Raw genomic sequence first — 26,670 nt, 5'->3', positions numbered from 1 at the left:
CTCGATGCTTAATTGTTTATGTGAAGCTAGTACAACTGCTGCGTGCATGGTTAGGAATATGCTTCTTGCTGAATTATCTTGATGATAAGAATGAACCAGTGGTGGAGAGCCGGCGCTCATGATTCTTGTTGACTCCAAAGAAACAAACGCTCAAATGGGTGGAACAAGGAGCCTGGAACATTTGATTCCTTGAGCATGTATTAAATTATGCAGATTTAAGTTGCCAAGGGTCCTACCATGGAAAGTGAGGTCACTAGTACAAAGAAATTTTGACAAAAGAACTTTGAAGAGGGACCCAAATGACTCAAAGTGGGTAAGTGGGGGAGTCTAGTTTCACACTGTGACATAGAAAAGTCAGGGAATGAAAGTGTGCAAGGCATATTGAAGCCCCACAGATTCTTTACTCTTTTTGCAGTGCATGTATCCCCAGTTCCATGTTTCCCTGGATGGATATGTATATCTAACACTACCCTACTTGCGTTTTGTTTAATCAATTTATTAATCAGAAATCCAAGGAAAGGTCAAACTTCTGCACTAGAATATATCGAAAAGTTACTGATCTCGAGCAGATAGCACAAACTTTCAGAACAATGAACCTGTAAAGGTTCATTATTATACACCAAAAGAAGGCTCCAAAAGATCCTCTCAATGTTCATTGACCGTGTTTTATCTTGTTCAGAGCTCTTCCCTTCCCCATCAGAAAAATTTGGATGGAACCATCACTATCAAAATCACTAGGGTGAATAATTTGTCGGTATGCTCTTTGGAAGCAAACTGTCCTAGGCAAAGTGGTTGCATCCCTAAAAGAAAGTCATGCTTATGATGACAGAAACGGTCATAGATATTGAAGAACTCCGAGAACGGACGGAACCGCTATCTAAGAAAGACGAGAAAAAGGGCCATACAGTAACCAACTTAAGGTCCGTATGATCTTTAAAATTTCGAAAAGGGTCTCGATTTCCATAGCGTTGCCAGTTATAATAAGACTGAAAGAGAGGAAAAAAGAACGAGTAAGTGTGCTCAAGGCGAATGGACAACCCGACACGATGGAAAAACATAAGTCTTATTAAGCTGTAACTGTTTTTCATGATTCATTATCAATAGGAAACAGGGGCTAAACACTAACACAGGAAAGGTCGCAACTTTGACTTACAATTTGAGTTCATCAAGTTCAAAGTGTGAATACCTCTAGATCCCAGGTGGTTTTGGTGTCCAGCATAAAATAACATAAGTGCGCCACTTTAAATATTGATAAACATCGACAAAAGACGTCTTTCGGAGGGATTGTGCATTCAAATGGCAATCGTCAATTGTGCAGGTAGACAGAAATCATTGCATCAGATTTGCCAACTTGCAAGTATATATATATATATAGACACAGAGAGAGAGAGAGAGAGAGAGAGAGAGAGAAATCATCCTTAGCTTCTTCCTAGACATAACACACCAATCTGATTAGGCACGTGAAAGTCAGAGTCGGACAACTTTGCTTACTGGGGAAGGTTGGATTCGCATGGTTGTATTCATGTTAAGCTAATGCAACTTTTCTTGGGGAAATTGATCTGTTTGTCGGGATAGAAACATCGCTAGCACAGTCACACCAGATGTGCATGCTAGTTAAAATAGCAAATAATTTGAAATTCCAAGTGGCCGGGACGATTTGGAAGGCGGGTGATAATTTCTCAGAGCTAAATGTGCAGTATGATTTATTTCTCTAGAACTGGAAGCTTTTGTCATATAGCCCCCTTCGAGGTGGGATATACATCTAATGGATCGAGAATTCCATCATCCACACGGCACCGCCAAAACAAGCAAGCTATATGCAGTTTGACTTGCAATGCCGACATAGGACACATTGAAGCCACCAACTTGGAGTACACAAATACTACAAATTATATGAGATGATATGCTGACCCAGTATTTTTTTTTTGGTCGGACATGCTGACCCAGTATAATCACAGCAATATGATCAGTGCACCTGTTTCCGACGAATTCAATGAAGATTATACTTTAGATGTAAATCATAGGAGTGGAACAGTCGAATTTGGGCTCTAGACTAGCGCCAAATGGTATGAACATCGTTCGAGAAAGCAAGTTTAGCATTAGCAGTCTCTTCTTATATTTGGATCTTGTGGTGTGGGTTTGAAGGGTTTAGGGACGCTAGAAAGAGTAGTCAGGACATTAGTTTGACAAATTTACGGATTTGGGAACTGATCATGATGCAGATAGTGATCTGCTTATTAATACGAGTGATTGTGCATGGATCCAAATGCACAAACTTTGCACGGAGAGCAGATTGGTCTGATGAATCGAAGAAAAAGAAGCTGGTTAGGAACTTCTCACCAACTTCGGTAAATTTGCATAGCAAAGAAAGGAGAAAAATACTCTATGCAGAAATCACAATAAATTTTCTCTATAGATTACAGCAATTGAAGATGCTATAAGTATCTACAGTTCGGAGAAGTAATTCCATTGTGTTTGTGTTTGTGTTTGTGTTTGTGTGTGTGTTGTGTGTACACGTCTGGAACTATCTGCAAGCTGTGACATTCATCCTTGGAAACCGAGCAAATACAACAGAGAATGAAGCCACCAGAATGGGATCTGACATGCTCACTTTTATAGGATTGAGGGCAGGAATGTTCCCAGAAGAATCAACGCTAAGAATTTTCCCGTTGAGAAGGGTGATTTGGCTGCCCAAGTCTCTGTCTTTCGCTGTCAAATGGTACTCTTCTCTAATGTTTGCATCGAATATCGACCCCTTTGAAATGCTGGAAAATTTACTTTTACGGGAGCGGATTTGTGGTTGCAAAATTAATGTCCCATTTCCTGCTATGTCTTCAGTGGAAACATGCACTTGTGCTGTGGTGTTTCCATCAAGATTGATCAACAGCAACGTGACGCCAGTCTGTCATGTGTGACATTTTAAGATGTTAGACCATAGTTCAGGATATGATGGCTGTAAATTTAAGAATAGACAGTACTCACTGAATTCTTTGAACAATGAGAGTAAGCACGGAGTTTGTTTGTGCCGGTAAAGTTAGTGAATAGGACATTGTTTCCCATCAAACGGTGCCAAAGAAGAGCACTGAAATAACAGTAACGCACTCTATCAACACATCAATTTTCAGCAGAATTCTCCCGTTTTTACTGCATTCTCCATTATTTTTTTTCAGTGTCATCTTTCGTTTAGTAAATAAGAAAAGGACAAAAAAGGTTTCTCTTAATCTTCAAGTTGAACTCGTGACAGACCTGTAGTAGTCCGGGTTTGGTTGATTTGTGCTGGAATTGAGTAGACCATAGCCCCCGCCAATCAACGTCTGTCTGCAGTATGTTTTGGTATTGTAAGTCGCTGCCATTGCAAGTTGGTCCAAATACCTATTCAATTTTTCCGGGAAAATCAGGTGTAAACAAACTCATCAGCTGACCTTACCAAAAAAAAACAAACTCATCAGCTGCTAATAAAAATCATGAAAAATTCGTCCCATGAGAATCAAGAAAATCATGGTACTATGGAAAATGGATAAGGAGAATCTGTAGGGCGAAACTTACCAAAAACTAGACACAAATGCATCGGTGACGAGGTGATGACCACTATTATAAGCCCCACCTGCTTCTCCAACCCATGCAACTGCTGAGGTTCCAGAATTCTTGAGGATGCTTTCAAGAGTACTGAAAGTCTGAGCCACACCGTTGAGATAGGATGGATCCAGAATCCTACTAATGAGGTTATCATTGGCTCCTACACGGAACAGACAATTAAGATCCTTCGCTATATCTTCTGATGTTCACTGAAGAATGCGTTAGACATTTCAATCACACAAAATTGTGCAGTGGAATGTCCAAGATTAAACAGAAAGCAATTGATGCTATTTCCTTATGGTGAAGTACCTGCGCCGAGGCTGTAAACGTGGTGGGTGACCACTTGGAGCATTTGTGTCGTGTGACTCACAAAATCCTGGAACCAGTTGGCTTCAAAGAATCCACCCGGTGCTAGGATTAGTGGCTTGACTTCAAAACCTGCATAGATATCATCCAATAGGTTCTGGAGGGTCTTAATGTCGGATGCATATTGTTGTGCCGAGATTTTTGCTCCAATTCCTTGCCCACTAAGTTCATTTCCTAACAGACAGGAACATATTAGGTCAGATACAAAGATTCATCGTCCAACTTGTGCATGAGTAAGTCGGACTCTCCAATTTTTGCCATCATAAGAATTTTTCGAAAGTGAACATAAATTTGCTCCATCATTGGAGAAGTATGACGTACTAGGTTAGGCTGCCATCTAGGTCTTGTCTCAGTCGGGGGTTGATGAGTTTAACTCTTGGGATGATATACAGCAGCTAAATTGGTAAAGACGGATGAATGTGCCCTGACACTTATGGCACACAGTGAAATACAAATTCCAGGAAAGATTTCTCCGGAATGAACTACATGTTAATAAGAATTATGATAAAATATGATTCAGAAGTTTCTGGTTTTCATACTATAGAAGCTTTTAAGTACGAAGAATTTGAACCCCGGTTGGACTACAGACTCCAGAGTACTTAACTAAAGACATTCTTGTATGCCTCAGACAACTACAAGGCCAATTGCTTGTGCCTTTCAAGAATCAATGAGACAGGACAAGCTAACCAAGTTCTATCATAGATCATATTGGATAATGCTAACTTATACTTTTGTTAATTCCAGAAAGACCCGTGAGCAAGAAAAAATTAGCCATTCCCCTGTGAAGGTTGGAACAAGATACTGGGTTAAGCTTCCCAAGAAAATATTTTTTCTTGACCTGAACTTTTCTATTTAGAGTTCCTAGCAATAATTTATCCTTACGAGAGCCAATAGCAAGCATAACTATGCTTACCAAGCTCCCATCCATGGATGGAATAGCCTTTATTCACGGTGTAACGCAAAAGAATCTCGGCATTGCTTGAATTCCAAGGTCCATGGACAGAACCATCTGATGTCACTGTCCTTCCATATAAGGCATTCAAACCAAAGGTGACAACAGCCCTGCATTTCACGGAATTGAAAGACTTTAAATCAGTGAACAAAGAGTTAAATTATGCTTCAGCAATATGAAGGATCTTGTCCATACCGGCTTCCATTTCTGAAAGAGAGACATTTATTCTTACCCTGCACGTTTAAAAAACGCATTAAGTTCGTCCCACCTGGACATGGGCAGGCATCCTTGAGAGAAACCGAGAAAGTCTGAACCATTGATCGAGTGGGGTTTGCAGGGTCCCCCATCTCCTTGAACATGGTATATCAATTTATCTTGTAAAGTGCCTCCCATTCTGATTTTCAACGGCGAAAATGCTGCAAAACATTAGTGCTGTTCAATTGAATTCAGACAAAATCAAGACGGCACGAAACATTCACGTTGCCTGTCAAAATTTGAAAGAAATGACTTCTTGCCTTTGATTGCATTCAACAAAATTCGATTGCTGAGATCCTACATATAGAGCAAAGATAAAGAAAGTGAGTGAACCAAAAGAGACAGCAAGAAATGAGCCATATACCAGTATCAGTCACAGCTGGCAACTTCCACACAAACATGCACACATTCTCTCTCTCTCTCTCTCTCTCTCTCTCTCTCTCTCTCTCACACACACACACACACACACAGAGACAGGGTCCTGACCAGAGTGAAGAGAGTGGCATTGCCCCAGCAAGTGCCATGGTAACAAATATCAGAAGGGCCATAATCCAAGGTGGCACAGATGAAGTCGTCGTCAACGCTGGCAATGGAAGCCGACCCATTGATGAACACACTCCCATCAACCACAACAATCCCTGAGAGACCTGTGGTCTGCGAGGCCACGGAGCTGTGATGCACCCAGAAGGCCAAGAAGCACACACCCACAAGAACAAGCAGAGCCCCCATACCACACCCACAGGACATTCAACACCTGTATGTGATCGCTCCCAATGCCTATTGCACCAATCTGTGTCTCTCCTCTTCTTTGGTCACTGAACACATTAAGGGGTCACAAAGAGAGAGAGAGAATCAATTAAAGTTGGAAGCTTTCTTTGGGGCTCCTGCTATGGACAAGGGACTCACAGAAATGGCTCTCTACATGTGCTGCCTTTAAATATTTCTTTGGTGATTCAACGTTACCTCATCTTTAATACGAATTAAGTTATCGGAGTGCTTGTTTTTTTTCCATTGACCTTTGGAATTTTTTTTTTGTGGCCCTTTTTTGAATTGTATCAAAGATGGTAAAGCTCAACACGTGAAGGCCTAATTGAGAAGCTTCCCACCATTGACCTTTGGCAGTATCCCATGTGAAATTCTCTTTAGTATATTGTTTTCCCTAAGAAGAAGTATTGGATCTCTACGCTTATAGAAGCATGATGCAGCTTATTATTAAAAAAAAAAAAAATCGCGGTTCTTTCGTTATCTGAGGGTAAAAGGACATTAAAAACTGGGGAAAAAGTGGTCAATAATGTTAAGACTTTTTCCCAGAGAAATAACAAGAAGTAGAGACTTTTCATGGAAACTGGAGTGGAAAGGGTCTTTCTTTTCTTGCTTGGTCTGGTAAACCAACCGTTTTTATTACGTTACTTAAGTTGACTTGCCTTGTCATGGTACTTGAGTTGACTTGTCTGTTTTTCCAAGAGTCTTTAGACTTGGGCGGTGATTGATTCCCCGGTTCGGTTCGATCCACCCTGGAACCGAAAACCTGGTTTTCAGTTTTTGGAACTAGAAGCCGGACCGGGTGGTCTTGGGATCGGACCAGACTAGACCAGACCGGACCGACCGATTTGGTTCTCGGATGGTCCAATAAAACTGAAAAAATTGTTAGTGGGGGTGAGCAACGCGAACCTAGATTCACATTTAAGAAATAAATAAAAATAAATCGATCATCTTCAGCCGGTCCGATTCCATCTCGTAACCCGAAACCAGACCGAAAACCACCGGTTTCAATTTTATGAAACCGAACGGCGCCCCGAAACGGGACCGAACCGGCGAGTTTGGTCTGATCTAGGCGGTTCCTGATTCGGTCGGTCCATCTTACCTATCCTTACTTTGAATCACAACCTCAAAATAAAAATGAAAAAAAAAAAAAAAAAGACAGCATAAGCAATAGGAAAAGCTCCAGATGTATTTCATGTCTAAACACTGATGAAAAGAAGGAGCTCTGATGATCGAGGAGGAACGACATCAATTTGTTTTCTCCTCCTCGTGTTCCAGATCAAGAATCCCTAGATGGAATCTCCACTGATTAAGATCCTGAATTATGATTGCTTTCTGCAGGACAATAATCCGGATAAAAATACTCTTATTGAGAATAATTCACTAGCACCGATGAAAAAGAAGAGGTTCAACTGGAAAATAAACAACTGGTACTTGTTATTCTCAATGACGTTGAAGAAATTTATCAAGTTGTTGCATAAAAAACAAAGAAACCCACCCACGTCAAAGCTTAACCTAACTATCTCAATTGTGATATCATGAGTCTCCCCATACTGTATGAGTAAAACCCTAACGAAACGTCACCATGAACCGTTCATTAATCTTTCGAGCCAAGCAAAATGGGTCAACCTCGTCGTCCACGTCACGGAAAGACATATAAGATCAAACGTACTTTCGGAGTATGTCTTACGCTGATTACGACGTGAAAAATTACCGTTACGGCTCCATGCTACTTGTACTTTCCCCCGATTGCGAAGCTAAACATGCTTCGATGTGAGAAGTTGAAGATCATCTCATCTCATCTCATCGAATATAGATAAGCGAAGCGTATAGTGGGATCGAAAGGAGGGTGCAAAAAAATCGAAACTTTTGAGAGCTCTGATGAGGTCAAAGTGCAAATGTTTTCAAAATCTAAGTGTTTCAAATACGGCGTGCTTTACATTTTACATCTCAATGCAAAGGATCACACGATATAGATGAACAAAAAAAAATAAGTTTTCGGTAGAATTCCGAAGCATATAAACAGCTGCAAGATGGATGAAATTACCGGTTAATTTAAGGCATGTTACGAGAAAGACAAGATGCCTATCGTTACAGGGCGTTTATGTATGGTTCCTGAAGCGTGCTGATTTGACTTGGATTAAGAATCAGGATTAGGTGAGTCGGGTATGGACATGTTGGAGGCGCAACTGAGATATCATCTTCTAGTGCATATCTATCCTTTCGAACAACATGGGTCAACGAATAAACCTCGAACCAAAGAAACAAATTAGAGAAGGCTCTTGTCAACAAGAAACCCGCCCACTCGTTAAGATCCCTTAGCAAGCATATCCAAACATTTTGGAAATTGAGAATAGACCCGTTTTCGAAATAAGTTACTTACTTGATGGCCAAAGAAAGAAATTTACTAACTCCAAATAGCGGAAACTAAATCTACAAATCATGTTTTAAGTGTCTTAACAAGTATTATAAGGGCATTATATATTATGTATGAGAATCCACTGGCTGCAACTAGTTAATCAACACGTAGGACGGTTGGGTTCCACGTTGGCGATTTCTAGCAAAAATTAACCGGATAGACTCAATTGAAAAAATGTTAAATAGTTTGACCCAATTGACAAAATTGAAAGATTTATTATTGAATTGGACAAATTGCAATAAGTTTATGATTTTTTAGACAATTTTCCCCAACAAGTATTATAGGAGCATTATCTAACATGTATGAGAATCCACCGGCTGCAACTAGATAATCTTATCACCGACTTTGAGAATATAGGAAACAAATGAGGTCTTGCAGTAGCCAAGGCACATGTTTAGCTTTCTTCAACAATGGTGGCCATGGCCTGGCAAAAAAGAAAAGAAAACTTCCTTCAAGAATGGATTCAATTAAGAACGGGGGTTTCTAGGATGTTCCCTGGTCAAACGCGTTCCTGGGAAGGTACTTTGGCACGAACTAGGAAGGCCATTATTCCCCATAACTACCATTAAAAAAATTACTCCTTAATTAAAAAAAGATAAAGATATACATAAAGAATCAAAATGAGTAAAAAAAACAAACGTAAAGGCCTTGATTTACGTAAAGCATGCTTGTAAGGAATGCATGGGACTGGAAATGGCTAACATAAAATAATACGACAACTGTGGAGGAGATAACGTGATCTGCTCTTCCCTAGGCCTTTCCGCCGTTCTCAAGTCAGGTGAGAAAGTTGACAAATTCCAATCCGGGGACGGTTCAGACAAGAGAAGGGGGATTCCCAGTTCTGCAATACCCAAGTCAGCCTCTTGACAGCAGCTCACGTCCTTGGCCCTACGCGTCTGAGTCAACCTCGACACGTCTTGATTGGCTGAACGAGCAAAGGGACTTCTAGGAAAGTCTGATCGGAAGACGGGCAGATAGAGTTCTTCCTGAAGGTTTTCAGAGGAGAGGATAGGCCTATGGAGTTGTATTCAGCTCATAATGACAAAGATTTACCTATTGATATCAAGCCGTTTCTCCAAAGAGTGAAAATCTCAGGAATGGAATGGAATCGACAAAAGTAATGGAAAAGAGGATTTTTTTTTTTTTTTATTACGGACAGGAACAATGCTGATAGTGGTAATTTAAAGGTTGCCAAAATGATAAAAGGTGCAAGAATTTGAAGGTTCTGAAAGGTTAATTTCGCTGGAAAATTACAGATGAAAGCAATTATGCAAGGACTTATGTTTTGTTGTTATTGATTATGGCCTTTACAGAGATACAACAAGGGGTTTATTAGCTTATAGGAATGCAGGTAGTGGTAGTCTCACCATCCTGTTGTATCGACATCCTCCTCTATCGATGGGCTTACAACTTGCCGAATGCTTTGTTCATCAGGCTTCTACTTTGACCAAATCCTAGTCTCATTGACTTTGCTTGCTATTGATCGATATCCGACAAGAGTTGATTATTTGTTGGTGTCAAGACAAACATTTGTGAAATCATGAGATATAGAATTTCACTTGGCGTGTCCCTAATTTCATCTAATTTAGTTATGAGGTAAGAAGAATCACTTAAGTCAGAAGTATCAATTGAAAAGGCTAAAAACACGTAAATGAGTCGCACCAATACAATAAATTAGTCGGGTAAACGGGTAATTTAAACTTATGACAGAATAGAAAACGGGTAATTACTCTTTCTGAGGGTAAATTCAACTTCTCTTCTTAGCTCAGCTGAAATGGAGTACTCGCCCTTTTGAACACGGTAAAAAGAGTGAAAGTTGGGGGAACGTTGAAGCTCCGTGGTGAGAAAGTGACTTCAAAGAGAATAATATCCTGTAAAATGTATCATTTTATGATCTTTTCGAGAGGTCTAATCTGCCAGGGCAGTTGGTAAGAACACAAAACCGATTTGACAATTCACATGATAAAAAAATTAGGATGTTGTATGAATCTAGCGTGCATTTCCACTCGGCAGACGGAAGTACACTTAACATACGATGCATATAATCTGATTTTCAGAAAATAAAATCAGTTCTCAAGTAGAGCTGCAACTATTTGAGACCGGCCGGTTCGGCTCTAGATTGATTCCAAGTGTAATCAATTCGGTTCCCCGATTTTCGAAAACCGTGATTGGGACCTAGCGGGTCAGTTCTAGGTTTCAGCTTTCGAATTGACCTAACCCCGAAACCGATTGGCTTTGGTGTTGATTACTCTAACATCCAAAGCTAGAGTTGTTGCTGAGTCAGGAGCCCAATTTCATATCAAAAGCAGCAGTAGCCACCTCCAAAGTATGACATTCCTCTGTTTACGGTGAAGTTCCACCTTTCTGTCTTTAATTACATCATTTCTTTCTTATCTCATCGTATGACCGTTCCAATTGAAAGGCATGCGGGATAAATAATATAAATGTATGTAATTCTTGCTGGTAAGTTCTCTTGTTTCCTACTTTTGGGGTCAATCTTGCATTTTGATGGGCTAATTCCTAGATGACCGCACATTGCAAGATGAGGAACCAGCCCATTTATAGCCTCATGCTACTTAAAAGACAATGACCCAACATTTAATTAAGCCCAAATAAGAAGCGACCTAATCATTAATGGGCCAAAAGCCTTTAAAACAAGTGACATGGTAATCTTAGAGCAGTTATTGCATATTCCAAGTGCAAACTGGGGCTACATTTTGAGACCCACGACCGTCACATGGACCAGAGCAAATGGAGATAGCAAGGACGAAAGGGGAGAAAATTGCATAGACTCGTTTCATAGACGATAGGATGGACATAACCAACCACACCGCCTCCCTTGTGTTAGATTCGTGTAGCCTGATGGAAATAAATGTGGGTTTTAAAAATATTACGGTATGTTATCCGATCAATCCTAATCTCTATAAAATGATGCAATGCTTGCTTAAGATCTCTATTGGTAAAACCCCAATATAAGCTTACGTAATTTCTAGTTCAAACGTATGTTTCTCTGACTTTTTCTGGATTTATCACAAGGTGGTCATTATTCGAGGTTATAAAAGTGTATGTGTGATGTAACGCGCGTAATGTTGTACATCTCTAAATGTTTCCAATTTTTCAACTCGTTTTACATACATTCGCGAGTCACGTAAAGTGTGTAGTTGTTTACACACATAAAATCCAATACGGTTATAACATAATATCTATAGACGTAGGTTCATAATTTCAATGTAGTGTTTCCGATCATTGTTCGTCGAAAATCGCTGACATGGCGGTGTGCCATGTATGATGGCCGGAGATGACATGGCTATCTATTTCCGGCGAAAATTGATCGGAAGGACTGCATTGAAATTTCACACATAAGTTTAAGATTATATTGACAAAATCGAAAAACTTAGGAATCAATTGGCATCCATCCAACAAGTTTAGGATTGATTAGGTAATTCTCCTAACAATCATATGATCCTTTTATAAATTTAGACAAACACATGCACGTCCATATGACTAGATAGTGAGTGGTGAAATTCAGCATTTCTTTACCTTTTATGGTAATGATAGTGTAGCGTGCAAGTCTTTCATACGAAAATATATTTGATGTAAACTCACAAATGATAAATATTTTAGATTTTTATCATATTCCTTGCTCTTTATTTTCCGCATCTCTTTTGTGCGTAATTGATGATTATATTGTTCATGAAACGTCTTCTTCTTATCCTTTACTAATAGAGCTCGAATACAACTCATTTATGATGCGCTGAGGTGGCTACCATGCACGATTTGCGATCAAGAAGGAAACCCTAATCAATGCCGAATAACTCTCTGGTTCATCTTCTTTTTCTAGTGAGAACTGTTTCTCTTCTTCTGAAGACATCCTCAAGCTTCTTCATGTTTGGTCTCGCCTTCGGAGGTTAAGAGAGATTAACGTTGCCTCTTGTTCTTGTTCTCCGGGGACGCGAATGCTGAGGTTTCGTTGATTTCGTTTCAGGGACATGTTCAGCTCCAGGGGCAAGTAAGATTCACTGCAGTCGCAGTGCAGACGGCATCACGATATAACGTTCGAAGTCAGCGACGGCTGAATCGGATGTTCTCCAACTTTGTAGGACGTGGCTTGATTTAGATGTTGCGGAAATAAGATGTCAAGTCTTTCACTTCGCGGCTACTTGTATCGCCTTTACTTTCTACTGTCAACTTCTTTTTTGTTCTAACTTTTTTTACCACGCTTTCGATGACCTTTCTTTATCTTTTTCCACAACGACATTCGATAATGGTGTAAGAGTAACATTAGTCTCCATCTTAAGGCTCTTTGAACACTGAAAAACTTTATAATCTACATGATCCACTTAAAGTCAGAAGTGAAGAGCACACTTGTTGAAATAAGCTCATCTTATCGGATCAAAATTAAAATTTGATCTGTCACATGTCACTAGGCCTAAAATGGGAAGGTTTAGAAGAACCCATGAGAGAATATAATCGAATTTTGGAAAATTTTCAAACATTAGCTCAACTTGAGATTAAGAGTAATACAAAGATTTTTCACAACTAGTATGGCTGACAAAATAGAAGAAAACTTACAACTTTAACTTTATTAAAGTAGTCAAGTGAACTCCCAAAGATTCTTTCACTTATTGATGGGTTCAAGACTTGAGTCGAAATTAGGATTCTCATCGGAGCTATAACAGGGTTGCTACATGTCTTCAACATAAGATTTTTCGAAATCACCCGAGTCTTACAAAAAATCCCATTGGTTACGTGTGATTTCGCTTGTGCTCATCTCATGCATGATAGATGTCATCTCAAGTTGTATAATATTTGTGGGAAAAATCCAATGGCATTTCCTCTCCATAAATACTCGTACTTCGAAATAAATTGATTCTCTTCCCATAAGATCCTCCATGATTCTCGATATTTCTCCATGAATTATTCTGAAGTTGCATCCAAAAGATTTGTACAATTTAGCAATTGGGTAAGGACAATTGCTTTGTCCCACTGGCCTTAAGGTGTAAACCTTCCATTCTTTGCTGAAGAAACTATTGTACGACTTCGGGGCTTGGAGCTCTGTACTTCGCTGTAGTGGATATTAAATTTTGCCAATGAAACAGAGGGTGAAACCATTGAAGAACCTCTGCAGAATGTTTAAGATAATAGCTGCGGAAACCTTCAGTAAGAAAAGCGGTAAGGATCCTATAGACAATGACCGTGCGGAATTCAATCGCAATGGTATATTTATCGAACAAAGAACGATCGAACATGAAGACATGGATGAATGGGTAGTCCGGATTGATTCCAAATGGTCTGAGAATACGATTCTACAATTCTTGTTTCCTCCTTCAAAAGTTTGGGACTATTTCTGAGGGGGGGTTACTTGTGCTTCTGGGTTCATTCTGGTATTAGGAGAATTCTTGATAATTCCAGCCACAATTATTACGGACAGTCAATTAATAACAGGATGTCAATCTCACCCCCAAGGAAATATCGCACATGACCAATGTAAACACCATAAATATAGGCCATAATTTCACATTACAGGTCCTCACTGAAAGAGGAATTTAGAGAAGGGGAAAAAAAACAGAGGTTGAAGATAATAATGACAGGCATCAAGTCCTCGCTTGCAATTCTTCTTCTCAGTTTCATCACCAAAGGTACAGATTGCCCTTCGACTTTCTGAGCGATTCTTTGTTTTTGTTTGATTTCAGCTCTTCAATTGCAGTACGTGGATTCATGTCCGAGTGATTCTTTGTTTTTGTTTGAGTTCAGGGCTGTGCGCATGCTCTTTGGACACATTCACCGCCGGAACGTCCGGACCGGGAGGATCGTACAGGACAAGCCGGAATGGAAGGTGACGGTGATCAACAACTGCACCTGTGCCCAGAGCGGCATCAAGCTCAAGTGCGCCGGGTTTCAGAGCACTGAGCCAGTCGACCCCTCGATGTTCGCAAAGCAAGGGGATAGATGCCTGCTCAACAGTGGAAAAGCCCTGGCACCGCATGGCTCGGTCAGCTTCTCTTATGCTTGGAATCCTCCGTTCCTTTTGTGGCCAGCCGAGTCAGTCTCGGCCGGTTGCTGAGAAAGTTGATGCAGGCAAAAGGGAAGGATAGTCTTCATGAAAACACTTCATATCCAAGTGTTATAGTTACACATGAATAAATTCCCTCTCTCTCTCTCTCTCTCTCTCTCTCTCTCTTAAAACAATAGTTGGTAAACACGTTTCAAAGTGTTCTAAGACCCTAGGCACCACATACATAGCCTTCCACTGAACTTCTTAGCACTCCAGATAAACTTCTTCTGAGAAAATACCCCCATCCATATGAACTGTCAAAGCGTTGTATTGCTTGGTATCTCCCACAACTCTCAGAGTCCATATCACAATTCAGCACAACAGCTTATTTTGCGGGGAGAGCCTCTAGCAAGCCCGCTCTAGAAACTGAGCAAGTGAAGGAATAAAAGTAACAAACTCATCCACAGAATGCTAAACGGAACAAATCCGTCCACATAAGGCCATAGAATTCAAAACCAACTTGCAGCTTATCTTTTGATCTGGAGAAATAAAATTAATACGTATAGGAGCAATCTAAGAAACTAAAGATGGTAGGGCAAAAGAGATAAGAAGAATGATCACGACCACAACACAGCGATTACTAGAATTATTGAACAAGGGTCACGACAAAATGCTAAGCATCTTTTCTAATGCAAAGAGGCGAGCATACAAACCCAAATCCTCCAATTCTAGCCTAATACTAGCAAAAACCTACCCTCCAGACCACATCAAACATGAGCCATTAGAAGCATGATACAAATCTCATTTCCTCTTCTTCGCAGGAGGTTGAGGTACCTCATCGTCATCATCTTCATCTTCTTCGTCCTCATCGTCATCATCTTCCTCCTCGTCCCCATCCTCGTCATCGTCGTCGTCTTCGTCTCCACTTCCCCCCTCTCCATTGGCCTCGGGCTCATCCTCTGGATCCCCTTCTCCCTCACCCTCTTCACCTGAGCCATCCTCTTCCTCGCCTCCATCGTCATCCTGTTCATCACCTTCATCATCATCCTCATCTTCATCATCCTCGGTTTCGCTGGCATCTGTGTTCTCGGGACCAGGTTTCTTCACAGCATGCAGCTCAGAAATGGGGAAGCTGAAGAAAAAGCATCCATGTGATGTTGCCTTTGATAGGTAATCTAGCAAGAAATGATACAGGGCAGTTACCTCAGTACTAACCTTTGAGATGTGTCGAGTTCTTTTGGAAGGATGCTGACTGCACCTGTCAAAGGTTTCATCTGGGCAAGACATAAGCAAAAGGAGTGAAAAGAAAAGCATATACCAGCGCCAAATCATAAGCATCTTAACAGAAAGCAAACCTTCAAGAAATGCACCAACATCACTGTGCTACAAAGGGAATGCCTTTTATAACTTATGAATGCTGGAAAAAAATTATTTTTGCCGACAATGTAAAAGAGTCCTAACCTACCAAATGCTAGAACGCACATGTAAGTGTAGGAGGGAAAATGTAGGAAGCTAATTCCAGATGACATCTAAGAGTGAAATGTAAATGCAAACAACATCAAGTAATGTGAACTAAACTCTATAATCTATCTTAACATTTTGAGTGTGCAGAGAAAAAGAACAATTTGCTGAATCGATTCGCAAAGAGCAAAGACGATGCCTATGTATGCCACTTCTCCAGCGTAAAAGTATAAGACAGCACAAGATAGAGTGCATAACAACGGTTTTGCAAATGGTATCGATTTATGGGCGAAAACAGTGGTATTAATTTGAAGTAAGACTTCGTCATTATTTTCTAAGTTGAGGATGTTCAGGAAATAATAACCGAATAACAAGCATAACGTTTTTCTAAACGAATTCACTGGCATAGAAACAAATAAAGAAAGCACTTCCCTTTCATCCGCTGGACCTCGATTTTGGAGCGCACACACCGTTCTTTTTATTCTCCAACATGTCACATCATCCAAATTAAATTTTGAATTTTCAAAAATTGTTAAATATCACAATATAGATGACAAATGCTGGAAGATAAATGGTGCTTATCTATAGATTCCACAGAAAGGCAGTGAATCAAAGCGGAAGCCAATTACTTACGATAAAACAATTAAACCTTATGTTGACCAAAATATTATTGGAGAAAACATTGCGACATGGGACAATGAGAATGCTATTTGAAGTTTTCCACTGAGTTGGCTTCTTTCCAGCATATAGACTATTATCATAGGTTGTGGTCTCAAACTAATATGGCAGGTGAGAAGGACTACTCTGCCACACAGGATCCCAGCAGCATATATATTGAATTCACCCGAGATGTTTTGCCAGCAAAAAGGAAGAAACTAGACTGACATATTGACTCCATTTGCAAAGGATTTTTTTGAATAAGATTGCATCGTCTTAAACCAACAAAACTATTTACTTTAAAGTTCTCTGGAAACTAGTAGCTGTGAGAAGTGAACAAATGAAAGATTGGCTCAAGGTACAGCTGATCCAGTAAGCTTCTCTACCAATGAACTTCCAAGTCCTCATGCTTTAACATGGTAAGATACCTGAGGATTAACTAGCTCGTTCGTCAATTTGCTAAACCTGAGGCTAACTTCTGCTGCTTTCAATTGAAATCCTTGTTTCTTTTACTTAATTTTTTCAGTACAAAGTTCCTCACTTTGGCCTTGTATATTCCCTGAAATTATCTGCAGCCCTAAATTCATGCTAACAGAGGCTCAAGTAAGCGCCGAATCACCAAGAGTCAAAGCTAGAGCAAGAGCAAAAGGCAACGACAAGCCATAAACCAACAAATCCCGAACTAAACTTCAAACATAATTTGAAGCGCCCTAGGTCGGAAATCGAATTCGCCAACAGCAGCGAAAAGAATGAGTACCCTTACGCAGAAAATTTCACTGGGAGCACAGAGTACAAGGATAGCGCATCGAAATAGCATCCAAATAAGTTGAAAAAGAATCAAAACCGAGTCCAGCCTTCGTACCATCAGGAGCGAGCAAGCGAGACCGTTGACTGCGAAAATGGCGGTCTCGGCCAAAAGAGCTTCCAAGACGGAGCTGAGGAAGCTGCTCGAGACGGCGGCGTGGGAGAGCACGGTGTCCATTTGCTAGGGCAACGAGCACTGCAGCAGAGAAAACCTCGCACTTCAGAGAGAGAGAGAGAGGAGCCGTGGATTCGATTAGAGAAGGAACTGGAACGGGATTAGGGTTTTGCGAAACGGGGGTTTTTGCTTAGGACATGATGGGGGATTTCAGTCAAACTCGAGGGCAAAAGAGAGAATTCGCTTTGAGACACCGAGTGACTCACCACCCGTAGCGAGCGAGGATTGCTGTAATAAAGGAAAAATGACCCAAAAGGTGTATGAATTATGATCCAATGTAAAGTACGATCTTTAAATTTTTAATTTGTCTAATATAATTTTCGAATTTTTTGTATATGTTCAATCAAGTCTCTCCACTTTATGAAAACATCAATTGAATGGCGATATTTAATATTCTCATATTTTTCAAAGAATGTTCAAGGAATAAATTAAGCATGTGTCATGTTCAAAAAATATATATTGAATAAATGAAAAGCTCAAGAATCAAATTGTACATTGAGGTAAAATTTAATGACCATATTGAATATATTAAAAGTTCATAAATCACATTACACGTTGAATTAAAAGTTCGTGAATTATGTGTGTTCTTATCCTATATAATAAGCAAAATACATCTTACTAATAAAAAAAGCAAATAAATATCTACAAATGATAAATGCGAAAAAATGAATTAGATGTATCCTTTGCATTGGAGCGTCATTCTTCTCCCTAATCATAATAATGAAGAAAAGGGAAGTCAGTTTTGCATATTGACCCATCATTTTCCGTTAAATGTAAATCAATTCTACTATCACTGTAGGATTTTTTTTTTTTATCAAGCATCAATTCGTTGAGCCTATAAAAGGGAGATGGTTATTGTAGCTATTGATTGGATGTTTCTCGAGAAAATAGTGAAAAGTTAGATTGAGAATCTCGATTAGAGGGATGCAACTAAATATGTCAAAATGGGTCTTAAACCCAAATATGACACATAATGGGTTTTAAAATTGGGTCATTTCAAAGCTAAAGAGCCTACCTTAATGGGTTTCAAATTTTAAAGCCCGGAGTAAATGGGTTCTAAACGAAACCCATATTCAACCCATTAGGATGCAACTAGAATTGAGGCACCTATCGATGACATTTAGGGCTCCGTTTATTTCGTAAAAAATAAGAGCCTATTTAATAACATTTCTGTTGCAAAAAAAAAAAGAGTCTAATTAGAATCAATTTTTTTTAATTATGTTCCCTATATGGGTTTTTAGAGAATTATAACGTGTTTGTTAACTGCATAAAATTTATATTTCCAGAATAGAAACGCCTTTAATAACAGTACGAAATTTATGTTTTAGAAAACATTTTTCTGAACTTTCTTGCGTTTAGAGGTAGTTCCAAAAAACATTTTCTCCCCATCGGAAAAATTCCTTCAAAAGTGAGAAAAATATTTTTCTCTTTTTAAGAAGAGGAAAATATTTTCCTCATCTTTCCTTCCTCCTATTTTCCACATCTTTTTTTTTCATTTTTTTATTTTCTTTTCATTTTGTAATTATTTTTTAAAATTTTAAAAAATTATTTTTTCAAATAAAAATTACTTATATTTTTTAATTACTTTCTTTAATTCCGTTCTCTTATTTTTCTTCTTTCTTCTTTAATTTCTTCGTCAGCCGATCGGCCATGGCGACGGCCGGCGACCGGCCACAGGTGAGGCTCGGCCTTGCCTCGGCCTCGAGCGAGGCCGAGCCTAGCCACTCACCGGTGAATAGGGGGTTGAAGCAAACGGACTCTCGAAACAAAGCCCATGGGCTCGCTCTCATTGTTCGACCCGGTTTAGGATCCGAACCACGAGTTTGTTTTAACCCGATGTTTTCATCTGTCCTGGCCGAGCCCAGAGTCAGACAGTCATCACTTCACAATTCAAACTTTTGATTTCGCGGCAAAACGTTTTCGTCTCCATGGCGCACGAAGGTCCTCCAGATCCCACTCATGGTGATTCGTTCTTAGCTTGTGCAATAACAATCATGCGAGCACCAATCTAAATTCTCTTTTCGAGCACGCTGTTGATCGCTTCGCCTTTGGGGTTTGCACCGGGGCTTTCTCATTCTGAGAACTGCCTCTTTGGATTCGATTTTGCACCATTTGGTAGCACATCGCCGGGCCAAGCGAAGCATTGACTTGGCCAGTCTTGAGTGAGGCCTAGCCTAGCTGAATTTGGCAAGGCCAGCCTCGCTCGTGCGACGCCGGGGTGAGGCCAAGCCTCGCCTATGGCCAGTCGCTAGCCTTCGCCATGGCCGGCTCGGCCAAACAATAAATTAAGAAGGAAAAAAAAAGAGAAAAAAATTAAGGAAATCAATTAAAAATTAAATTTTTAACTCAAAAAACCAAATATATAAAAAAATACTAACTATTTAATAATTTTGTTTAGAAAAATTAATTCCTAGCCAAACGAAGGAAATAGTTTTCCAGTTCATTTTTAAGTCTCAACCAAACACCAAAAAATATGATCATTTTCCTAGAAAATGACTTTCCGAAAAATATTTTTCATGAAACAAACGGAGCCTAGATGTGTTTGAAAAAGATACTAATATATAAATATACATATGTATGTATAAGTATATAATTTTGCGATAGATCAAAAGAAGAATAAGAAGAGATACTTTCTTTCCATCTTAAAATAGCAAGAATAAAATGTGGGAAGAACGTTTTGTGATCCATTCTCGTCACTTTTGTCATAATAGAACTAGCATAGGAAGACATGGTGTGGCTATAGCCTAAGTAGTACCAACATCGACACACAACACGACAAATGCCATTTCTAAAAAAATAGAGAATTTCGACTCGTGACGATACACTGTATATTAGATTTATTATGCAGATATAAAAATATTAGAGGTAAATTTCTTCTTCTTTTTCTTCCGTTAGGAAGTCACCATTAAGTTTTTTTGGGGTTGGTTGAATATTATTAATTTTGAGGTGGCCACATGAATGTAGAAATGGCATGTCGGGATGTTGGAATTGTGTATCGCGGGTATGTCCGGAGTGTTGACCACGTGTCAGATATCTTATACATGTTGATCACATATCGATCGCGTGCCAAAGAGTGTCGGATGCTTGTTAGTGTCCGACACGCATCCGACACGATACAAAAGCCCCCGAACGGTGTCCGTGCTTGCTAGGCTATAGCAAGAAAGATGGGACTTTGAAGGAGATTGTTTCAATTAGCCAGCCCCTCTCGGGACATGCACGATCAACCAATCTGAATTTACCGTCTCAATTTTCTCCATATATTAGGAGTAGAGATGCGTACTTGAGCCAAGAAATCTTAAGAGAATACTGCCCTTTTCTACATAGCGGGGCAAGACCAGGTTCTGGAGCTTTAAAGGGCCTAACCATATATTTAACTAGTGAAATGAAAAGACATTCTAAAACCTGGGCAATAGAGAAATTATAAAAACTTGTCCATGGTATTGAAGGACTTCAATTGATTTTGTTGGAAAGTTGAGGGACTGATCGAACAAATTGAAAATCTAGATCTACTTGGAACGTGTAGAAATAGTTCAAGGTTAACAATAAAACAAATAAAATTTTAATGATGACATTGCACGTTTAATCAAGATTAGGGGCAGTTAGTGTTATTTCCCTAGATTGTGAAAATTGAAGCTCTCTTTTTAAAATATACTTAACCAACAGTTTATCAACACAAGTCCATTAGGCTCTCTTTGTCGGTCCAAACAAGGGTGAGAAAATATCATCATTGGTGAGAAAATATCATCATTGTCAATGATGAATCAGTATGGCATATAACTCGGACAAAAAAGTCAGGTTCATGCTTATATATATATATATATATATATATATATATATATATATATATATATATATAACTGCAATGGGAATGAACATCAATGTAGGAAAACCCTAATTAGGAATGTTTGTATATGGCAGGCAAATCATTGTAAGTTGTTTTTTTTTTTTTTTGGTTAGAATCCTTTTTTTTTCTTGGGATTAGGGTCAGAATCCTTTTTTTTTTTTTGTCAGAAGGGTCAGAATCCTTTTAAGTTGTTAGAAATATGCAATCTCAACCATATGGGCCCTTCTCGACCAAAAAAACATATGGGCCCTTCGACCCAAAAAAAAAAAATCATATGGGTCCCAAATGAGTGGACGATAATGTTTTTTTTTTTTTTTGTCAGAATGGACGATGATGTTCTCGTGGTGCTTTTCCGGTAATAAAAACATGCCCTTTGGATCGCGCGTTGACCCATTGACATTGCAAGAAACCGACGCTAGGATGCAATTTCAAGCCAGATTAGATCTCAGCGAGTTGCCAAAAAAATACGTCCGAATTCGTCCAAATGAATAAATTTAGCTAGGGTTCAAAGTTTAAAAATAAGATTATCATAATAGAGAACCGTAAATAAATAAATAAATAACTCCAAAAGCGATCTTAATTTTCGCAAATATTTATGAGGATATTAAGACAAATTTTGATATGAGTGATGGTGGCGAAGCAAAGTTGGCGACTCGCATAGAAATACGCAGGGAAAACTCGATGTGCTTCTTACACCCAAGCGTTTTTTTATTTTTTTAAAAGGATAAGTGCTTTGGAAGTCCCAAAACTTGTCACGAAAGTGCATTTAAGCCCTAAAACTTTCAAGAAGTGGAATTAAGTCCTTAAGCTTATCATAAGGTGAAATTAAGTCCTAATATTTGTCAAATTGGTAAAATTAAGTCCTTCCGTTGATTTCACTTTTTAAAAGTTTTAGAACTCAATTATACTTTCATAGAAAATTATAACTTGATTGCACTTTTGTGAAGTTTTAGGATTTCCAATGCACTTATCCATTTTTTTTAATCAGGAGCTTTCCTTTTCCACATAAAAAATGAAAAAGTTAAAAATCTTTCGCTCACGTGGAATTTTATTTTCAATTTTAGATATCTTATGGAATTTCTCTAACGAAAGAAGAAACACTTTCCGCAAGCAACATCGATATTTGTTTCATTCAATTTGAGTAACTATTTACTGAAAACTTGTACGGCAATAAATACTTTCCACAAGTGGCATGAATCTTCGTATTATTATTCTCTTTCGATGACTATGTTCTTCCCGCTTATACGGTGATCAAGATTGCTTATGAAAATTTACTTTCCTAACGGTCGATGGGAAAATTTCTACAAGAAAGAAACTTAATCTCCGGATAAGTGTTCACTTTATTTTAAGGTTCCGTTTGTTTCGCTAAAAACGAAAGATTTGAAAAATATTTTCCTAAAAATAATTGCATGCATCCCTTGAAATTATTAGTCAATAATAAATATTTTCATTAATGATAATAATTTGCATCTAAAGACTTGCGAAAATGTTGAAAATAATTTCCGTGATCGGTTATTGAAAAATGTTTGCCAAATCATTCATTTTCCGCGAAATAAACGGAGCATAAATAAATATTTACACGGGCCACGCATTAGGTGTTTTGATGGTCCCACATCCGCAATTTGTAAAGGCTATTATTCCTTATAAATCTTGTTTTATGGGTATCAAAATATGTAGTCTTTCAAAAACCACCGAACGAAGCTATGTAGGTGACTTTCTCTGGATGTTGTCAAGTGTTAGGAAAATCTCAAATATCTTGGAATTCGTTTCTATGTCATTGTAAATATATGCGAAAATTTAGATGACTTTTTTAAATTTTTCTTGCGTCGTTATGTTAATGGTAATCTTATTTTTAAACATTGAACCCTAGTAAAATCTGTTCGTTTGGACAAGTTTGGACATATTTTTTCTTATCACATCGAGAAAAGAACGGCCTCCACACCAGACGCACCTTTCTACTATATTCGGATTTTCTAGCAATTCCCATTGATTTGCCTTTCTTATACAAACATTCCGATTTAGGGTTTTCCTAAATAGATGTTTTTCCCGATTACAGTGCTTTGGCATCCGTTTGCATGGATCTGCATTGTCTATCCGAGTCATACGCCGTACCGTGCATGAGTTTCCATCATTGATAATGATGATATTTTCTCACCCTTATTTCGATTGCAAAGGTAGTTAACTCGTGTGTATGAAATGTTGGTCAAGCATACTTTTAAAAGAGAGTTTTCATTTTTCAAAATATGCCATATTGTGTATTTCCAATTATATATGTTGGGTTTAATTGAGTTTGGAAATGTATAAATCATCTTTGGTGGATTTTAGAAACTCTGATTATGTAATCAACTCCCTGTTTTATTGAAAATACAGATGTATATTTATTTTGATAGTAGAGTCTCAGGTAATAGGACAGCAGTAACATTCCCCTTTTCTAGTAGAAATCAAGGTGGGACAGATTCGGTGGATGTAACTTGTGTGTTCTATAGCTCTCATTCCGAAAGGGGAAACAATTCATTCATGTATTGTCTCCTTGCATGGGAGGCTTGGAGTCGATTTTATAGCAAATGTTAATGGAATACTCCTATTTTAAGCTGGTCTGTGGAGTTGCAATGGGTAATCTGGCTAAGCTGTTCCAATATGCTCTTCAAGATTGCTTGGTGTGACATATCTCAGATTTGGATTGCTAAGGCATTATTCGATTCAGACCGTTGGTTCCTCTGTGGATAGCAATATCATTTTCGCTCGATTCATACAGATGGGCTCCATAAAATGCACGACGTTTGTTGATAGGAGTCTTAACTGTGTCATTGCATTTTGAAAGTTGCAGGAATTGGAGATTATACTAGTGTAGTTAGATTTATGACCGTGCAACATCTTTTTAGAGCTGCATCTGAAGCTATAAAAAATCAGTTGGAACAATCAGAACACCCTGATAGACACCGGACTCATGTCGGTAAACTCAGCCAGTCCGGTGTGGTTGTTTTAAAACATTGGAAGGTCTGAGTGATCACCTGAGTTAGCAGCATGAGGCAGACAAACTGTGGCTCTGGGCTTTGAAGCACGGATTACTCTTGATGGACTAAGCGCTCCAACGGAAGATGAAATTGTCATTGGAACATCTTGTGAAGACTTAATTTGATATCATGAATTTAGTTAGGTAGGTCCTTGACCGCTGCAGGATCACTTATCATAGGATTTGGTACAGGATAGGAACACTGGGAATGCTGGCAATTTTGTTATCTGCCCTTTTGAATTCATGTAAATTCCATAACAAATGCAGAGTTGCGTATATATATGACCACGTTAAGAAGCAATCACTTCAACAAGTTAATACCGGATACTATTGAAGGCCAGTAGTTCAGTCATTTCCTCGAATATGTCTTTTCTTGCCTCGAAATCTTATAGATTGCTTCTGGGTATTTCCAATGCCTTCGAGAAATCATTGCTGCCAAAAATATTTACTAGTTCATTAGAATGTCGGGATTTAGATATGAATAGGATACGGAGAAGACAAGTATAGGTGACAGATCTATGCACGGTAATTGGTAAAATTCCTTAGACATCAATATTTCATGTCCATTGATTCAAGATACTTTTGTCTTCTCCATTGGGAAATGCTTCCCCGACAATACTGTCAGGAGACGATATAATCTCAACCGTAAATCCACACTCATTACCGCATGTTTTGTATAAAATACTCATTGATTGAAAAATTGCGTAATCAGAAATAACTTACAGTATTGTCAGACCGTCATGCTAACAACTTCTTTATTAAAAAAATACATCTTTGTTGAGAACATGCTGACGTGGAGCTGGGTGAAACCAGAAAGATACTTTTCTGCCTCATGCCACTTCCCATCAAGTATCAACTCCTTAGAATAACTCCAGTCAAAATATACACTTGATTCACGCTCCTTAAAATAACTCCAGTCAAAATATAAAATTTCTACCTACTCTTTTTTTTTTTTTTTTGGTTCTGGTCGAAATTGTAGATCAGTCACTTACAAAGTGACTATCAGTACTTCATACGTACTACATATATAATTCCGACTAGAAGCAAGCTCGACAACATAAAAAATTGTGCTTTATTAGATTTTAGTGAATAGATCAATCTTCTAATTTCTCTGCAAAGGAACTGTCCGGATCAAACATAGAAGAAACCAAGAAGCGAAAATCATGAACATGTACCGTAATGTCCATCTCGAGTTAAAACGGGCAGATCGCCTTTCTCAAAGTCGATCAAAATCAACACGATATGCCTTACACTTGATGATCAGAACTAAAAATTATCTCCAAAGAAGCTAGGAAGCTCGATTAACATCAAAATGAAAGGACCAATAAAGAGCTCAAGACAATAGATCAAGCAACTAATATCTCTTAGACAATGTCGTAGAGAAAGATAAGTCTCACTTTTCTCTGGCTAGTGCTAGGTTTTACGAGTGGGTGGGCAGCCCATGTGGGCTAACCCAGCCCATTACCTATTATTATAACTACCAAAGGCAGTTATCTTACTTTTGAACGTGATAAAAGATCACGTCTTTTAGATGTCGTTAATCTATTGTTCGTTCAATAGAGAACACAAAGAACAGTAAACGAAAAAGAAAGACGAAGACATTTTGCATCTCTCCCGAACGTCTATTTGGTGGACGAATTCTCTCACTACAAAGGGACTCTTAATATGTGGAACAAGAAGGCACATTCGTCAACTATACGCTTTCGATCGGTGATTCAAGGTTTTATGGGTATGTTAATTCCACAATTCCTATATATAAAGATTTAGGAATGTATGCGGAGCAAAAAAAAACCCTTTTTTCCTCCAAATATCATATTCTTTTGGGTTGATCAGTCAATTGAAAGAAGAAAATGGAAAACAAAAAGATGGGAATTCGCCAAGGAGGTAGAATTCAGACAAGAAAGCAAGGAAGAAGTTTAGCCTGAAACAAGAATGGGAATGAACAAAAAAATAAAGATAAAAATAAAGAGGAACACACAAAACATTGGTTCCCTTGCCGTTAGGTGTCCAGAAATATTTGTTCACGTGGAATTTTTTTTTTTAAAATTACATATGGGAAGGAATTTATACCGCTAAAGAGGAAATGTTTTTCACAAGAAATATCATTCTCCGCGTCATTTGAATTCGAATAACTATTTTACTGAACACTTGTATGGCAATGAAGATCAAATCTGAAAATTTTCTAACAACTCAAAATGACTTGTGTTCCTTATTCAGACATTCCTCTTTAGGGTTTTCCTAAATAGATGTTTTTCCCAATTACAGTGTTTGGGCATCCTTTTGAGTGGATCTGCATTCTGTATCCGAGTCATATGCCATATTTCGCATCTTTTTCCATCATTGATAATGATGGTATTTTCTCACCCTTTCGATTGCAAAGCTAGTTCTGAA

General features: G+C 38.6%; 3 protein-coding genes across 4 annotated transcripts; 1 reads left to right on the top strand and 2 right to left on the bottom strand.

Annotated features, from left to right (window-relative positions):
* Positions 1-2,343: 2,343 nt before the first annotated feature.
* LOC115753740 (heparanase-like protein 3) lies at positions 2,344-6,034 on the bottom strand. Of its 2 annotated transcripts, none has more exons than XM_048277693.1 (9): positions 5,636-6,034; positions 5,410-5,438; positions 5,127-5,310; positions 4,856-5,004; positions 3,886-4,116; positions 3,547-3,736; positions 3,247-3,372; positions 2,983-3,082; positions 2,344-2,902 (listed from the first exon to the last, which is right to left on the bottom strand). In XM_048277693.1, exons 1-9 carry the CDS (start codon positions 5,770-5,772, stop codon positions 2,525-2,527), a joined length of 1,524 nt encoding a protein of 507 aa, XP_048133650.1. In that variant the 5' UTR covers positions 5,773-6,034; the 3' UTR covers positions 2,344-2,524. The 2 variants fall into 2 exon arrangements, with proteins under 2 accessions (XP_048133650.1, XP_030548371.1); XM_030692511.2 differs by having other exon boundaries at positions 5,410-5,446; positions 5,636-6,033.
* Positions 6,035-13,914: 7,880 nt separating this feature from the next.
* Positions 13,915-14,394, top strand: LOC115753733. Its single transcript, XM_030692496.1, has 2 exons — positions 13,915-13,969; positions 14,024-14,394. Exons 1-2 carry the CDS (start codon positions 13,915-13,917, stop codon positions 14,392-14,394), a joined length of 426 nt encoding a protein of 141 aa, XP_030548356.1.
* Positions 14,395-14,939: 545 nt separating this feature from the next.
* Positions 14,940-17,530, bottom strand: LOC115753748 (phosphopantothenoylcysteine decarboxylase subunit VHS3-like). Its single transcript, XM_030692521.2, has 3 exons — positions 17,306-17,530; positions 15,541-15,599; positions 14,940-15,457 (listed from the first exon to the last, which is right to left on the bottom strand). The coding sequence occupies exons 1-3, from the start codon at positions 17,423-17,425 to the stop codon at positions 15,127-15,129; spliced, it is 510 nt and encodes a 169-aa protein (XP_030548381.1). The 5' UTR covers positions 17,426-17,530; the 3' UTR covers positions 14,940-15,126.
* Between the last annotated feature and the right edge of the window lie 9,140 nt (positions 17,531-26,670).

The sequence above is a fragment of the Rhodamnia argentea genome, chromosome 4, assembly GCF_020921035.1.
Source record: "Rhodamnia argentea isolate NSW1041297 chromosome 4, ASM2092103v1, whole genome shotgun sequence".
In the NCBI taxonomy this organism is placed as follows: Eukaryota; Viridiplantae; Streptophyta; class Magnoliopsida; order Myrtales; family Myrtaceae; genus Rhodamnia; species Rhodamnia argentea.
The sequence above is the reverse complement of the archived record's forward strand: the minus strand, read 5'-3'. Positions and strand labels throughout refer to the sequence as shown.